General features: G+C 40.4%; 3 protein-coding genes across 3 annotated transcripts in view; all 3 read right to left on the bottom strand.

Annotated features, from left to right (window-relative positions):
• Window positions 1-1,020: 1,020 nt before the first annotated feature.
• LOC308101491 (ladderlectin-like) lies at window positions 1,021-6,724 on the bottom strand (the record flags this gene model as incomplete). The annotated part of the gene is made up of 6 exons (XM_080450910.1): window positions 1,021-1,094; window positions 2,531-2,636; window positions 3,251-3,367; window positions 3,976-4,055; window positions 4,724-4,799; window positions 6,707-6,724. 6 exons carry the CDS (start codon window positions 6,722-6,724, stop codon window positions 1,021-1,023), a joined length of 471 nt encoding a protein of 156 aa, XP_080307036.1.
• A 63-nt stretch (window positions 6,725-6,787) lies between these two features.
• Window positions 6,788-12,487, bottom strand: LOC308101490 (ladderlectin-like; the record flags this gene model as incomplete). Its single annotated transcript, XM_080450909.1, has 6 exons — window positions 6,788-6,861; window positions 7,747-7,852; window positions 8,464-8,580; window positions 9,186-9,265; window positions 9,891-9,966; window positions 12,470-12,487. The coding sequence occupies 6 exons, from the start codon at window positions 12,485-12,487 to the stop codon at window positions 6,788-6,790; spliced, it is 471 nt and encodes a 156-aa protein (XP_080307035.1).
• Window positions 12,488-16,775: 4,288 nt separating this feature from the next.
• The window catches only part of LOC308101642 (uncharacterized protein), a 7,086-nt gene continuing 6,361 nt past the window's right edge, over window positions 16,776-17,500 (bottom strand). The window contains exon 11 of the mRNA XM_080451070.1: window positions 16,776-17,500. This exon is cut by the window's right edge and continues 576 nt beyond it. The gene's annotated coding sequence lies outside the window, so the exon portion shown is untranslated.

Below are 17,500 nucleotides of genomic sequence, written 5' to 3'. Positions count from 1 at the left end.
GTAAACGTGAGTATGTGTGTGTCTGTGATTATGCCCAAATATGGACATGCCTGACATTCGCCCGGATTAGGCCCAAATATGGAAATCCCTGGCCTTTTCCTTGCTTTTTGTGTCAGTCTGCGTTCATTTTGAAAGAATACAGCTTCTTATATACCACATTTAAAATGATGTGCAAAAGGTGCAACAACTACACGCAATGACGTCAATGTGTCTTAATGCATTTCAAAAGAAGGAACTGTAGCTGCACACTCTTAGTTTCATTGCCAACGTTTTCCCTTTATTGGCGGACGAGAGAGATTAATAACAATAGAGCCAACATTTGTGCAGGCACACTGCCTTCCTAAGGGTATTACAAACAGTGACTGGGAGAGTCTTAAGTGACTGACAAAACCACTATAGAGCTAAAATATATACAATATCAGGTCTGTAAGACAGATTAGAGACACTATAGACCAATTATTTGTTTACTAACATTGAGACTGGACGCACAGGTGATTGTTTCACGCAATCAATTCTCAACCTGTTTTTTCGGGGTGCGCTGGTTTCAGCACACCCCAACCCCCTCTTGTGTGTTGGCTAGTGAGGCACGTCCTAGCGAGACCTGACAGAATGGGTTTCATTGCACGCATACTGGTTGCGCGCATACTGGTTCTTATCAGTGCTACGTCTGTTAAGGGGTCTATAGTAGGGATGTTCCGTCAGAGTTGAAGCATCCATTAGTTTGATCTTGGTCGACCAAGATTCGATCGACCAAGATTCGATCATTTATTTATGCTTTTTTAGGCTGAATAATTTCTTAAAAATGATGAGCACATCTGTTAACTCTAGATATACTGTAACCCTTGAATTCTAATCATTGTTTGAAATCAAGAGAATTAGTGTTCAGTTTACAATGTCAGTGTGAAAAAGCTGGCCTCTGTATGTGCTTTACGATCTCCATGGCAGCCATCGTATCCCCCTCACTGGCATGATGTCACGGGCTGTGGCCGTGACATCACTTGGGGTAAACATACTGTGATGTCACTTAGGGGATAACAGGCTCTTGGCGCAGGTGAAGGTATGATTCTGATAGCAAAAACCATCGTCCCAGCGATCTGTTGAGCACAGAGACAGACGTCAAAGACTAATCAATAACATCTCAACAGTAGCAATACTGTTTATTGGTGCTTGCTTAGAATTGTGTTTCAAACATGTAACAGTCATCAGTAGAATTATACTAATGGGAAGATGTGACAGAGAACGAGAAGTAACATCATAGAAACAATGAACAATGATCATCATGTGGGACCAGTATAAAAAAAAGAAGAATTGATGAATTAATAAGGTTTTATAAAGCACCACAACAGTGCAATTGCATAGCCTATTGACTATGAGTCACATGTAGATTATCTACTGTTGACAATCTTCAAAAAAATACAGTATTTCTATATATTTATTTAATTTCGGAATAATTACCGGATTTCCCTTTTTGGAAATCAAAATAAGCAGATAAAAGGGCTTTCAACCATGATCTCCTCATTGTTTTAGAGCCAAATCAGAAATCAACACTGTCAGAGATGATGCCTTCTGCTATATGAGCGAGGCACCTTGATGTGACAATGGAGACAAGAGGCTAGTGTTGCAGCTCCATTCAAACTTTCTTTTGAACTCGATTTAGTGGTAAAATGCTTTGAATTAGGACTCGACTTGACATGAAGGATTGGGCTTGTAATGTTGCGTTACGATTGTATAAAAGACAGACTTTTAAACAACCAGGTGATGATTGTATCCCCTTTGAGGTAATGGAGGGCAAAAATGTTACATTTACCATCTAATTCCATGTGCTTGTTCACTATGCATTAAAGGAGAATTTTGGACTAAAGTTTTCTTACCTTTTCTATGACGTTATGATATCTTAGGATGAATGGTACAGTAGAAAAATGTCATAACTCCACCCCTGAGCCGCCACAGCTTAAAAGGTGCGCGGATAGGCCTTAGGTTAGATCACATATTTCAAGAGCTTTTTTTTTTTTTTTTTTTTGTGAGATCTGACGTTCATAGTGACAGAACACTGTCCCAAAAAAAAAACAAAAAAAACAAAAAACAGAAGTCTCGCTAGACGAGATTGAAATCTCGAGATTTCAATCTCGTCTAGCGAGACTTCTGTATTTTTTTGTTGTTTTTTTTTGGTTGCATAGTGTTCTGTCACTATGAACGTCAGATCTCACCCAAAAATAATAATAAAAAAGCTCTTAAAATAGGTGATCTAACCTAAGGCCTATCCGCGCACCTTTTAAGCTGTTGCGGCTCAGGGGTGGAGTTATGAAATTTTTCTACTGTACCATTCATCCTAAGATATCATAACGTCATAGAAAAGGTAAGAAAACTTTAGTCCAAAATTCTCCTTTAAATAACAAAATAAAACCTGCATGCTGTCTTTGTTGGCAGTAACGTACAAATATACATGGCTCACAGTCACTGGGTTAAGCATACTATTAATTAATTTCCACTTGTGAGTAACATCTGTGTCACAATGTGTTATTTACAGTACCGTTCCAGTTCATAGCCATACAGTGCTGGTTTCCGCCGCTTGGTTCTGAAGGGGCCCAGTTATGGTACACAAGCCTTGTCCCATCACTCCAGAGCCACACCCCCTCCTGGAGAGGAATAATTTAAAGAAAAATAAAGAAGGAAAGAAATCTACAAGCTATACAATGCATCCCGATGCAACGTGTTGTGAGCATGTAGATTGGCTATTTTCACAATTTTATGTACTTATCTTACTATAATTCTACAAAGCTCTGTATTGGTGGTGTAGTGGTGTAGTGGTGTAGTGGCGGTGAGTTCTGGTTCTGCCCGGTTCTCCTCAATGGCTGGAGCAGTTGATCTGAATTTGCACACAGCCATTGACCATTACCATGTGCACGGAACAGCGAAGCCCGTTTTTGGATTTCACCAAATCTCAGCTGTTTATTAGCGTTTTTGTGTAAAAGAATGTCGCCATGGTTACGACTGCCCAGCTGTGGGATGGCCCCGCGAGCTATGGGACGAACTGCCTCCCGGGTTGCCAGATCATGTGCGCATATCCCCCACGGGTATGGAAATAATGAAAAAGGAATGGTTTTGGACGTACAAGTTTTCCACCCAACAGCGATATATATATGTATATATATATACATAAATTATTATTATTATTATTATTATATTAACATTCTCTATTTTCAGTCAAAACTGCAAAAGTGTATAGACATTGGGTTTGGCCATTGCTCACCTGTCCTCCATCATAGCCTCCTATCCAGGAGTAACGTGTGGTCATGCTTCGGAGGAAGTTGTATTCATCAGCACTGTGGACTGATGCCAGGTTGCCTCCCAGGCCCAAACAGTACCTCTGCATGGATACACAGAGACATGCAATTAATTGTTTGATGGAATGATTTTTAAACTAGAAAAAGGCCGGACAACATCTGTAGGAGTAGGCCCTAGTAGCAAAAAGTGTGTTTTGAAGAAAACGCAAAATGGCGGAAAATCTGGCCCAAATGGCCGGTGCCTATATGGAAAGTGAGGATAAGGAATCCGGGGATTTAAAAAAAAAATTATATTCGAAAAGGGTATGCTTGCATTTCTTCCTTGGCCTAGTAGTAGGAATGTGCGTGCAAAGAGTTTCACGACAATCAGACTGCGTTCATGAGTTGTGGCATTTTGTGCAGGAGATTAGCTGCTCACACACACACACACACACGGACGGACGGACGGACGGACGGACGGACAGACGGATAGAGGCGAAAACGTGTCCGCTTCAGACTTTGGCCTGGCGGACACAACATCCCAGAGATTGTTATACTATCAGCATGACTGGTCATGATTCATTGATTGTGATGAAGATAATTATAGTCATGCTGAACTACATTAATATTGTAGGCTATTATCTTTGATAGGTCTGGAATCTAACCAATATCTAATCAATAGTTATGGAGAATTTTGTTATTACAGCATTACCTCAGCCTTAGCCCAGGTCAATTCTGTCAACACGTGATTGAAGCAGAGATTTCCGAACTGGCTCCAACCAGAGGGACATCCTGTAGGATATAGGATATAGTTCGTTATAACGTATAGGGCAGAGGTCTTCAACAGGGGGTCTGCGACCTCTAGGGGGTCCGCGGAGGTACTGCAGGGGGTCCGTGAAATTGTTGTTTGATTAAACAATATTTTTGTTTGAAAAAAAAAAAATCCACAAATGTCAAATTGTCTTTAAACATATCATGAATCCATAGCAAACAGATAAATGGAGGCACAATGCACAATAACATGGTATGTTTAGACATATTTTGTAGAGATTTTTTTATTTTGCACACCTGGGGCAGGTGCGTATAGGAGCAGGCAATATAAAACACAATGGTATACATAAATATACAATATATGTGGTAGCCCCCCCTACCCTACGAGGTAGGGGGGTCCCTGCTCCATCTCCCCATCAGTTTGGGGGTCCCTGGCCTGAAAAGGTTGAAGACCCCTGGTATAGGGGGTATATAGGGTAATAGAAATGAAATGCATTGTGTGTGCGTGTGTGTGTGTGTAAATATATAAATAAACACACACACATGCACGCACGGACAGACAGACAGACAGACAGACAGACAGACAGACAGACAGACAGACAGACAGACAGACAGACAGACAGACAGACAGACAGACAGACAGACAGACAGACAGACAGACAGACAGACAGACAGACAGACAGACTTACCTGGAGCTGCCATCGTAGTCACAGCAGCACAGAGACACAGAATCAGAATCTTCATGTTTAGAACGTTCTCCTCAATCTGACAAAAAAAATACACAACTGAGGAAAAACAGCTGAGACGGCGGAGGAAACCATTCAAGGCACCATTTTGCTCATCGGGAGCAATTAGTGGTTCAGTGTCTTGCTCAAGTACACTTTGACACACAGCCAGGAGGAGCCGGGATCGAACCTAAATTGGGTGCTTTTCTGAATGTAACAGTTTTCTTATTTTTGAAGCAGTTTAATCAGAAACACTAACAAGATCAAACACACAATAGGCTACATCACAACTAAATGTAAAGGTCTCACCTTGTAGAGTCAGAATGTGTCTTCAGGAGATCTCTGTTCTCTGTGATTAAGTGTATAAGAGTTTACCACACTGGTTAACCATTGTCCATTTTACTTGCAGTAGGCTAAATAACATTTATTTACCCCCCCACACCCACACACACAATGGACTTTGTATATTTGTTTTTGACTGAAGAGGATTGATAGGTTTCAAGGTCTGTTGACCGAAAGGTTGCCTAAATAAAGTTGTCCTTACTGTGCAAGTGTAAACGGTGTGTGGGTCATTTGATTGTATTCTATACATAGGTTTCCGCGCGACGTCATCACAGAGCAGAATGCGCAATCTGCGCATGCCCGGGGTAGAACGAACCCGGAAGTGCCCTTCACTCTGTTGTTGTGTTCGGGAGTTAGATAGGCATAATGCTGCTATTATAGGCATAATAGGCATAATGCTGCTATTGTATACAAATAAAAGACGAACAGATCCAACTTCCGACAAATCATTTTATTGAGTAAACAAGATATTACAAACTGCATAATTTAATCTACTTTCATTAAACCCGGTGAAGACCATTTCTTTTATGAATGTAGATTTGACCAGAGCTGCTGCGGGTAATAGCGCCCTCTATAGGCTCACCCCTCCACTGCGCGCGCATATCCTCTCATGTTTACAAACAGGAAACACGTCTATACGTCAGATCCCTCGCTACGCACCCGTCTCTGAGCTGATCAGGTGTGCATAAGGCTTTGTTGTTTCGTGTTTAACATAAGTTAAAACTTCATATATATACATTGCCCTATTGCCCTGAAGGAGCCAGCATTCTAATGTCACATGTAAACATACAACTGAGCACAGTTTTCTGTGGTATCTAATGATTCAATCAGTTTACTATGACAGTTACACAACTCAAATGACGCAGCCAATATGTTCTGGGAAGGGGGGGTGGTTTTCAGGTCCTGGCCGCTGGAGGTCAAACGAATATGTTGGAACACACACACACACACACACACACACAGGAGGGAAGCACAGCCTCAATGTCAAAAAATGATACACAATTATAATTTTTTAAACTTTCAATTATCAATCTATACAATGTGAATAAAGTTTTGGTAGTAGGTAGTATAGAATCCCACACAGAACGATGGTAGCCAGACAGATGATCACCAGAAGAATCTGGCCTGGAGACAGACAGACAGACAGGTCTTGTCTTTTAAGGTCAGTGGTTCTAAAACTTTGTCATGTCCAGGACCCTCAAATTAATACAGTATTTGGCTGCGGACCCCCATCTGAAAGCATTCTGTGCCAAGGTCCCCTAAACAAGATTTGTGTTGTGTCACGTGCACGGCAGGAGTGTTGGGCCCAGATGCAGAACAGAAAAGGCAGGAGAAGAAGTGGTCTAATACACAAGGATTTATTGAACAGAACTGGACAACACACCATTACAACATCTGTTATTGAAACAAGGCATAGAAGACTTTGTTAGTTGATCATTTATTTATGCTTTTTTAGGCTGAATAATTTCTTGAAAAATGAGGAGCACATCTGTTAACTCTAGATATACTGTAACCCTTGAATTCTAATCATTGTTCGAAATCAAGAGAATTAGTGTTCAGTTTACAATGTCAGTGTGAAAAAGCTGGCCTCTGTATGTGCTTTACGATCTCCATGGCAACCATCGTATCCCCCTCACTGGCATGATGTCACGGGCTGTGGCCACTTGGGGTAAACATACTGTGATGTCACTTAGGGGATAACAGGCTCTTGGCGCAGGTGAAGGTATGATTCTGATAGCAAAAACCATCGTCCCAGCGATCTGTTGAGCACAGAGACAGACGTCAAAGACTAATCAATAACATCTCAACAGTAGCAATACTGTTTATTGGTGCTTGCTTAGAATTGTGTTTCAAACATGTAACAGTCATCAGTAGAATTATACTAATGGGAAGATGTGACAGAGAACGAGAAGTAACATCATAGAAACAATGAACAATGATCATCATGTGGGACCAATATAAAAAAAAGAAGAATTGATTAATTAATAAGGTTTTATAAAGCACCACAACAGTGCAATTGCATAGCCTATTGACTATGAGTCACATGTAGATTATCTACTGTTGACAATCTTCAAAAAAATACAGTATTTCTATTTATTTAATTTCGGAATAATTACCGGATTTCCCTTTTTGGAAATCAAAATAAGCAGATAAAAGGGCTTTCAACCATGATCTCCTCATTGTTTTAGAGCCAAATCAGAAATCAACACTGTCAGAGATGATGCCTTCTGCTATATGAGCGAGGCACCTTGATGTGACAATGGAGACAGGAGGCTAGTGTTGCAGCTCCATTCAAACTTTCTTTTGAACTCGATTTAGTGGTAAAATGCTTTGAATTAGGACTCGACTTGACATGAAGGATTGGGCTTGTAATGTTGCGTTACGATTGTATAAAAGACAGACTTTTAAACAACCAGGTGATAATTGTATCCCCTTTGAGGTAATGGAGGGCAAAAATGTTACATTTACCATCTAATTCCATGTGCTTGTTCACTATGCATTAAATAACAAAATAAAACCTGCATGCTGTCTTTGTTGGCAGTAACGTAAAGATATACATGGCTCACAGTCACGGGGTTAAGCATACTATTAATTAATTTTCACTTGTGAGTAACATCTGTGTCACAATGTGTTATTTACAGTACCGTTCCAGTTCATAGCCATACAGTGCTGGTTTCCGCCGCTTGGTTCTGAAGGGGCCCAGTTATGGTACACAAGCCTTGTCCCATCACTCCAGAGCCACACCCCCTCCTGGAGAGGAATAATTTAAAGAAAAATAAAGAAGGAAAGAAATCTACAAGCTATACAATGCATCCCGATGCAACGTGTTGTGAGCATGTAGATTGGCTATTTTCACAATTTTATGTACTTATCTTACTATAATTCTACAAAGCTCTGTATTGGTGGTGTAGTGGTGTAGTGGTGTAGTGGCGGTGAGTTCTGGTTCTGCCCGGTTCTCCTCAATGGCTGGAGCAGTTGATCTGAATTTGCACACAGCCATTGACCATTACCATGTGCACGGAACAGCGAAGCCCGTTTTTGGATTTCACCAAATCTCAGCTGTTTATTAGCGTTTTTGTGTAAAAGAATGTCGCCATGGTTACGACTGCCCAGCTGTGGGATGGCCCCGCGAGCTATGGGACGAACTGCCTCCCGGGTTGCCAGATCATGTGCGCATATCCCCCACGGGTATGGAAATAATGAAAAAGGAATGGTTTTGGACGTACAAGTTTTCCACCCAACAGCGATATATATATGTATATATATATACATAAATTATTATTATTATTATTATATTAACATTCTCTATTTTCAGTCAAAACTGCAAAAGTGTATAGACATTGGGTTTGGCCATTGCTCACCTGTCCTCCATCATAGCCTCCTATCCAGGAGTAACGTGTGGTCATGCTTCGGAGGAAGTTGTATTCATCAGCACTGTGGACTGATGCCAGGTTGCCTCCCAGGCCCAAACAGTACCTCTGCATGGATACACAGAGACATGCAATTAATTGTTTGATGGAATGATTTTTAAACTAGAAAAAGGCCGGACAACATCTGTAGGAGTAGGCCCTAGTAGCAAAAAGTGTGTTTTGAAGAAAACGCAAAATGGCGGAAAATCTGGCCCAAATGGCCGGTGCCTATATGGAAAGTGAGGATAAGGAATCCGGGGATTTAAAAAAAAAATTATATTCGAAAAGGGTATGCTTGCATTTCTTCCTTGGCCTAGTAGTAGGAATGTGCGTGCAAAGAGTTTCACGACAATCAGACTGCGTTCATGAGTTGTGGCATTTTGTGCAGGAGATTAGCTGCTCACACACACACACACACACACGGACGGACGGACGGACGGACAGACGGATAGAGGCGAAAACATAGTGTCCGCTTCAGACTTTGGCCTGGCGGACACAACATCCCAGAGATTGTTATACTATCAGCATGACTGGTCATGATTCATTGATTGTGATGAAGATAATTATAGTCATGCTGAACTACATTAATATTGTAGGCTATTATCTTTGATAGGTCTGGAATCTAACCAATATCTAATCAATAGTTATGGAGAATTTTGTTATTACAGCATTACCTCAGCCTTAGCCCAGGTCAATTCTGTCAACACGTGATTGAAGCAGAGATTTCCGAACTGGCTCCAACCAGAGGGACATCCTGTAGGATATAGGATATAGTTCGTTATAACGTATAGGGCAGAGGCCTTCAACAGGGGGTCTGCGACCCCTAGGGGGTCCGCGGAGGTACTGCAGGGGGTCCGTGAAATTGTTGTTTGATTAAACAATATTTTTGTTTGAAAAAGAAAAAAATCCACAAATGTCAAATTGTCTTTAAACATATCATGAATCCATAGCAAACAGATAAATGGAGGCACAATGCACAATAACATGGTATGTTTATACATATTTTGTAGAGATTTTTTTATTTTGCACACCTGGGGCAGGTGCGTATAGGAGCAGGCAATATAAAACACAATGGTATACATAAATATACAATATATGTGGTAGCCCCCCCTACCCTACGAGGTAGGGGGGTCCCTGCTCCATCTCCCCATCAGTTTGGGGGTCCCTGGCCTGAAAAGGTTGAAGACCCCTGGTATAGGGGGTATATAGGGTAATAGAAATGAAATGCATTGTGTGTGCGTGTGTGTGTGTGTAAATATATAAATAAACACACACACATGCACGCACGGACAGACAGACAGACAGACAGACAGACAGACAGACAGACAGACAGACAGACAGACAGACAGACAGACAGACAGACAGACAGACAGACTTACCTGGAGCTGCCATCGTAGTCACAGCAGCACAGAGACACAGAATCAGAATCTTCATGTTTAGAACGTTCTCCTCAATCTGACAAAAAAAATACACAACTGAGGAAAAACAGCTGAGACGGCGGAGGAAACCATTCAAGGCACCATTTTGCTCATCGGGAGCAATTAGTGGTTCAGTGTCTTGCTCAAGTACACTTTGACACACAGCCAGGAGGAGCCGGGATCGAACCTAAATTGGGTGCTTTTCTGAATGTAACAGTTTTCTTATTTTTGAAGCAGTTTAATCAGAAACACTAACAAGATCAAACACACAATAGGCTACATCACAACTAAATGTAAAGGTCTCACCTTGTAGAGTCAGAATGTGTCTTCAGGAGATCTCTGTTCTCTGTGATTAAGTGTATAAGAGTTTACCACACTGGTTAACCATTGTCCATTTTACTTGCAGTAGGCTAAATAACATTTATTTACCCCCCCACACCCACACACACAATGGACTTTGTATATTTGTTTTTGACTGAAGAGGATTGATAGGTTTCAAGGTCTGTTGACCGAAAGGTTGCCTAAATAAAGTTGTCCTTACTGTGCAAGTGTAAACGGTGTGTGGGTCATTTGATTGTATTCTATACATAGGTTTCCGCGCGACGTCATCACAGAGCAGAATGCGCAATTGGCGCATGCCCGGGGTAGAACGAACCCGGAAGTGCCCTTCACTCTGTTGTTGTGTTCGGGAGTTAGATAGGCATAATGCTGCTATTATAGGCATAATAGGCATAATGCTGCTATTGTATACAAATAAAAGACGAACAGATCCAACTTCCGACAAATCATTTTATTGAGTAAACAAGATATTACAAACTGCATAATTTAATCTACTTTCATTAAACCCGGTGAAGACCATTTCTTTTATGAATGTAGATTTGACCAGAGCTGCTGCGGGTAATAGCGCCCTCTATAGGCTCACCCCTCCACTGTGCGCGCATATCCTCTCATGTTTACAAACAGGAAACACGTCAGATCCCTCGCTACGCACCCGTCTCTGAGCTGATCAGGTGTGCATAAGGCTTTGTTGTTTCGTGTTTAACATAAGTTAAAACTTCATATATATACATTGCCCTATTGCCCTGAAGGAGCCAGCATTCTAATGTCACATGTAAACATACAGCTGAGCACAGTTTTCTGTGGTATCTAATGATTCAATCAGTTTACTATGACAGTTACACAACTCAAATGACGCAGCCAATATGTTCTGGGAAGGGGGTGTGGTTTTCAGGTCCTGGCCGCTGGAGGTCAAACGAATATGTCGGAACACACACACACACACACACACACACACACACACACACACACACACACACACACACACAGACAGGAGGGAAGCACAGCCTCAATGTCAAACAATGATACACAATTATATATTTTTTAACTCAATTATCAATCTATACAATGTGAATAAAGTTTTGGTAGTAGGTAGTAGAGAATCCCACACAGAACGATGGTAGCCAGACAGATGATCACCAGAAGAACCTGGCCTGGAGACAGACAGACAGACAGGTCTTGTCTTTTAAGGTCAGTGGTTCTCAAACTTTGTCATGTCCAGGACCCTCAAATTAATCTCATCTGAAAGCATTCTGTGCCAAGGTCCCCTAAACAAGATTTGTGTTGTGTCACGTGCACGGCAGGAGTGTTGGGCCCAGATGCAGAACAGAAAAGGCAGGAGAAGAAGTGGTCTAATACACAAGGATTTATTGAACAGAACTGAACAGCACACCATTACAACATCTGTTATTGAATCAAAGCATAGAAGGAATTGGGGGTTTAAGTAGACACAGGACTAACTGGACACAGGTGAGAACCAAGGACAATTAACACATGATTGGCTGGAACAGAACAAGACACAGGTGAACTACAATTGCAAAGACATACTGGTGAGACAGAAGTTGACATCATATGGAATCATTAGAAACACTTAAGCAGTCCCACAAACAGCTGCCATAAGGGCAACTGATTCATTATAAAGACAGTGAATTGAGTGAAATAGACCGTCTGTTAAACAACGTCTGTTAAACAAGTCTGTTAAACAACAGCTAGATTGTATAAACAATGCAATGAAATGACTATGACAAAACCACTAGAGCAAACATATATGAAATATCAGGTCTGTAAAACAGATTAGAGACACTATAGACAGAGCCTAACTATTAGGGATACAGTGGTAGAACATAGCGCTAAATTCTTATAACTACTAAAGTGGTGACAACATCTGTCAACCAGGGGGCCATGCCAGTCTGCAGGCCCCAGGATCTCTCAGCCCCATTGTTAATATGACCCTGATCTTCATGTGGACAAGTAGGGATGTTCCGTCAGAGTTGAAGCATCCATTAGTTTGATCTTGGTTGACCTTTGTTAGTTGATCATTTCTTTATGATTTTTTATGCAGAATAATTTATTGAAAAATCATTAGCACATCTGTAAACTTTATAATATACCGTAACCCTTTAATTCTAATCATTGTTTGAAATCAAGAGAATTATCAGTTTACAATGTCAGTGTGAAAAAGCTGGCCTCTGTATGTGTTTTACGATCTCCATGGCAACCATCGTATCCCCCTCACTGGCATGATGTCACATCACAGTATGTTTACCCGCTCTTGGCGCAGATGAAGGGATGATTCTGATAGCAAAAACCATCGTCCCAGCGATCTGTTGAGCACAGAGACAAAGACTAATCAATAAACAACACAACAGTAACAATACTGTTTATTGGTGCTTGCTTAGAATTGTGTTTCAAACATGTAACAGTCATCAGTAGAATTATACTAATGGGAAGATGTGACAGAGAACGAGAAGTAACATCATAGAAACAATGAACAATGATCATCATGTGGGACCAGTATAAAAAAACAATTGTAGTAATTATGAAAAAGAAGAATTGATGAATTAATAAGGTATTATATTATAAAGCACCATAACAGTGCAATTGCATAGCCTATTGACTATCACATGTAGATTACTGTTGACCATCTTCAAAAGCATACAGTATTTCTATACATTTATTTAATTTCTGAATAATTACCGGATTTCCCTTTTTGGAAATCAAAATAAGTAGATAAAAGGGCTTTCAACCATTTCAAATCCAGTTTCTCTGCTAAAAATCAAACCGTTTTTCTCTGTTAAATTCAAGACTCTTCTACCATCTTCCTTCATCAGTCTGACACGTTAATACATTAAAGGGGTAGTTCACCCCCAAAATAACTTTTTTTCTATGTATTCCTCACCACCTGGAGCCTTGAATTCATAGATATTTTTTTGTTTTTGTCACATTCCTAAGCCAATAATTGATTGACCCCATTGATTCCGGTAGGAGACACAAATGCATTTGTGTCTCCTACCGGAATCAATGGGGCTAAATGTATTATAATCAAATAATAAAGGAAGGAATGCGACAAAAACAAAAAAATATCCATGAATTCAAGGCTCCATGGGGTGAGTAATCCATAGAAAAAAAGTTATTTTGGGGGTGAACTACCCCTTTAATAGCTGATCTCCTCATTGCTTTAGAGCAGGAATCAACACTGTCAGAGAGGATGCCTGTTACGGCTCACTCCTCCTCACCTTCACATTCACGGCCCCTCCCCCTCACTGACTACTCCATGGCTCAACGCAGCACACCTGCTCTCCCTCAGCAATCTCCGCACCTGTCTTCCATTCCACAATCAACTGCTGCCACTACAAGAGCCCAGTCTGCACTTCCCTCCGTGCCAGATCTTAACCAGTCTACGGTTGGTAAACTAGAGCTAGCCAAACTAAAGATTTCCAGTGCTATAGAACTAGCCAGTTAAACTTCACGCAGTTGCTGTGCATTGTCCTCTCTCTGTTGAATTGTTACTAACCCTGCCTCTCCTCTCCTCTCCAGTCTTCCGGATCCCCAGCTGAGCTGTGCTAACCACGGAGCTACCAACCCACACCACCTCCACTCACTCCTTTCCACCCAAACTGTGAATAAATACGCCCACGGGCTTCACCTAAACTACGTCTCCTCTTTGCTGTGCGCTTGGGTCACTCACACACACCAGCCTTAACAGATGCCTTCTGCTATATGAGCCAGGCACCTTGATGTGACAATGGAGACAGGAGGCTATTATTGCAGCTCCATTCAAACTTTATTTTTTAACTCGATTTAGTGGTTAATTGTTTTTTATTAGGACTCGACTTGACAGAAGCAATGAGGGATTGGGCTTGTAATGTTGTGTTACGATTGTATAAAAGACAGACTTTTAAACAATCAGGTGATGTGATTGTGTATCCCCTTTGAGATAATGGAGGGCAAACATTTTCATACCATCTACTTACTGTGCTTGGTCACTATGCATCAAATAACAAAATAAAACCTGCATGCTTTGTTGGCAGTAATGTAAAAATATACATGGCTCACACAGTCAATGGGTTAAGCATGCCATTAATTTCCACTTGTGAGTAACATCTGTGTCATTTACAGTACCTGCATAGTTCATAGCCATACAGTGCTGGTTTACGCTTGGTTCTGAACGGGCCCAGTTCGTGTACACAAGTCTTGTCCCATCACTCCAGAGCCACACACCCTCCTGGAGAGGAATAATTGAAAGAAAAATTAAGAAAAATAAAATCTACAAGCTAACAATACGTCCCAATTCGATGAGCATGTAGATTGGCTAGTATTGTAACTATTTTATGTAATTATTTTGAATAATTAAAAAAGGAATGGTTTTGGACATTCAAGGTTTCCACCCGACAGCGACGATTTATATATAATAATAATAATTATTATTATTATGATATTAACATTCTCTATTTTCAGTCAAAACTGCAAAAGTGTATAGACATTGGGTTTGGCCATTGCTCACCTGTCCTCCATCATAGCCTCCTATCCAGGAGTAACGTTTGGTCAGGCTTCGGAGGAAGTTGTATTCATCAGCACTGTGGACTGATGCCAGGTTGGTTGCTTCCCAGGCCCAAACAGTACCTCTGCATGGAGACACAGAGACATGCAATTAATTGTTTGATGGAATGATTTTTAAACTAGAAAACTGTGCTCCTTGAGGCACAGGTCTCTGCCAGGCCGTACAAAATCTGTGGGAGTACTAGCAAAAAGTGTGTTTTGAAGAAAACGCAAAATGGCGGAAAATGTAATCTGGCAAAAATGGTCGGGGCCTATATGTGAAAGAGTTTCACGACAATCAGACTCTGCGCTCATGAGTTGTGGCATTTTGTGCCAGTCCAACAGTGCCGGAGATTAGCTGCTCACAGACACACACATGGACGGACGGACGGACGGACGGATAGGGGCGAAAACATAGTCTCCGCTTCTAACTTTGGCCTGGCGGACACAGCAACATCCTAGAGAGTGTTATACTGCATATCAGTCATGATTCATTGATTGTGATGAAGATAATTATAGTCATGCTGATCTACAGTAAAATGGTAGGCAATTATCTTAATTCAAACTTTGAAGCCAACTTCTTCATGTAAGCAAAAGTCATGGGCACTTGAGGTCAACCTGTAAAACTAAATCTGTTGTTTTTGAAAAACGTCTTAAGTGGTTAATTAATCCTGCATTTTTATTTAAAAAGCCTGTTTCTTAAAATCAAAACGGCATATGTATATGCAGGTTCCAATCAACCCCAAATTTGAATTGCATGTCGCACCAGGGCCTCTAACATTATTTTTCACTGCTTACCCTACCCTACACAGGTAGGGTAAGTAATGTTTTAAAATTCAAATGTGGGATAAATGTTTTAAAATTCAAATGAGGGATAAATAGCTCTATATTGTGATAGTAATCATTTATAGAGTTTTAACTTTTTTATAAAATGTTTTGTTTTAAACAGAAAACATCACTTAGGCTACTCTAGCTTTAACTCATCAGCTGTGATATAAACTATGGTTCTGTGTCTGGCACATTTAGAAAATAAATATCTTTACACTCCGTTTGACCAACTAGCAAAACGTATCTATTGTCTTTGTGTATATGCCACAATTAAAAGTTTCAAATCCTACATGGGTTATAATATTTATTATTCTGAATTCAAGCCAAATTCAGTTTAATCAGAAACACTAACGAGATCAAACACACAATACATCACAACTAAATGTAAAGGTCTCACCTTGTAGAGTCAGAATGTGTCCTTCCACAGTAGATCTCTGGTCTCTGTGCAGCTACAGTAGCAACTTATAAACCTTCACTATCTTCATGATAAGTTAAAAAGTTAACCCTTGAGAATGAGACCTCAGGCCTCAATGAGATTACATGTGTACATATAATCATGTGATTACATATGAACTCATGCTTGATCGAACGTTTGTCCCACAAGAGTCTATATTAGGCCCCAAATATTTTTTTGTATATATAAATGATATATGCAAAGTTTCTTAATAAGATATCATGAACATACAAACGTATCGTTCTTAAGGACTAACTCATTGAAGTTTCTAGATATGATTAAATTCTGTGTTTGTGTATTTGATTTGACTGTGCCTTCCTACTATTTGACCACTTCTCTGTTCTCTCATTCCCTATTCTAACTCTTGCTTACACAAAAAATAATAACACCTGCAATCGTGTGATGTGACAATGAGTTTTGTTGCAGCTTCAAAAACATATGAACCAAACAAACAAACAAACAAACAAACACAACTTGATTTTTGGCTTTAAGTTCCCTCGACATGTTTAGACTTGCCAAAGCCAAGGTTATTATAGCTGGATTTCAGATATTTATTGAAGGGATCGCCCCTTGAGATGCAGCATCTCATTTTCGAGGGGCAGATACATACAATACATGCATACAGAGATACATTCATACAGATAGCTTGCTCACCCTCTCCCACCCACCCCACCTACTGTACCATCACACCATCAGCTGTTAAACAACAGAAGAGAAAGAAGGGCACAGTGCAAATACAGTGTATAATGTCCCTACATGTACAGTCAATTTAGAAGCATAAACATGTTGAATCAAGATGTGAATATAGTTAAAGGACCACTTCACCCATTTTCAACCTATCTTCATATAATTGGTTATCACTACTATAATGCTCATTATAATAATATGGCACCATTTTTGTCTACTTGGTCTGTGTCTCAGAGGAAAGCTGTGGACAGTTCAGAAACCCGCCTACCATTGACATCATCGGCAAGCATTCATTTAATTAATGCTAGAACAATGGCTTCTATTAAAGAACGCTAACTTTCCAGGAAGAGAAACCCTGTGCAGTTTCTATTCATTTGGAATCCCCATCGATGATGTCACTGGTAGGCGGAACTGTCCACAGCCCTTGAGAAACAAGCTCAAGCTGTAACACCTTTCGATGTAGCTTTAAACATGTTCTTCCATTTAGTGCCACAGCATGGGAGGTAGCACTGTGATTCTGTATAGCTCACGGAATAAAGAACTTGCTGTCTGATCTCAAAACCTTGGCTGTGTTCTACAGTTCAGCCTGTTACAATGTGAGTGCAAAATGGCTGCAAAATGTCTCATATTTCTAGTACAGCACTAAAAATGACAAAAGCAAATGATTTGAAGACGATAAGCATAGATATTTGCAAAGTCATTTTAGACCTATAGGCCACTACTTAAA

The sequence above is a fragment of the Gymnoscopelus braueri genome, assembly GCF_963280865.1.
Source record: "Gymnoscopelus braueri genome assembly, chromosome: 15".
NCBI lineage: Eukaryota > Metazoa > Chordata > Actinopteri > Myctophiformes > Myctophidae > Gymnoscopelus > Gymnoscopelus braueri.
This window is presented reverse-complemented; position numbering and strand designations above follow the sequence as displayed.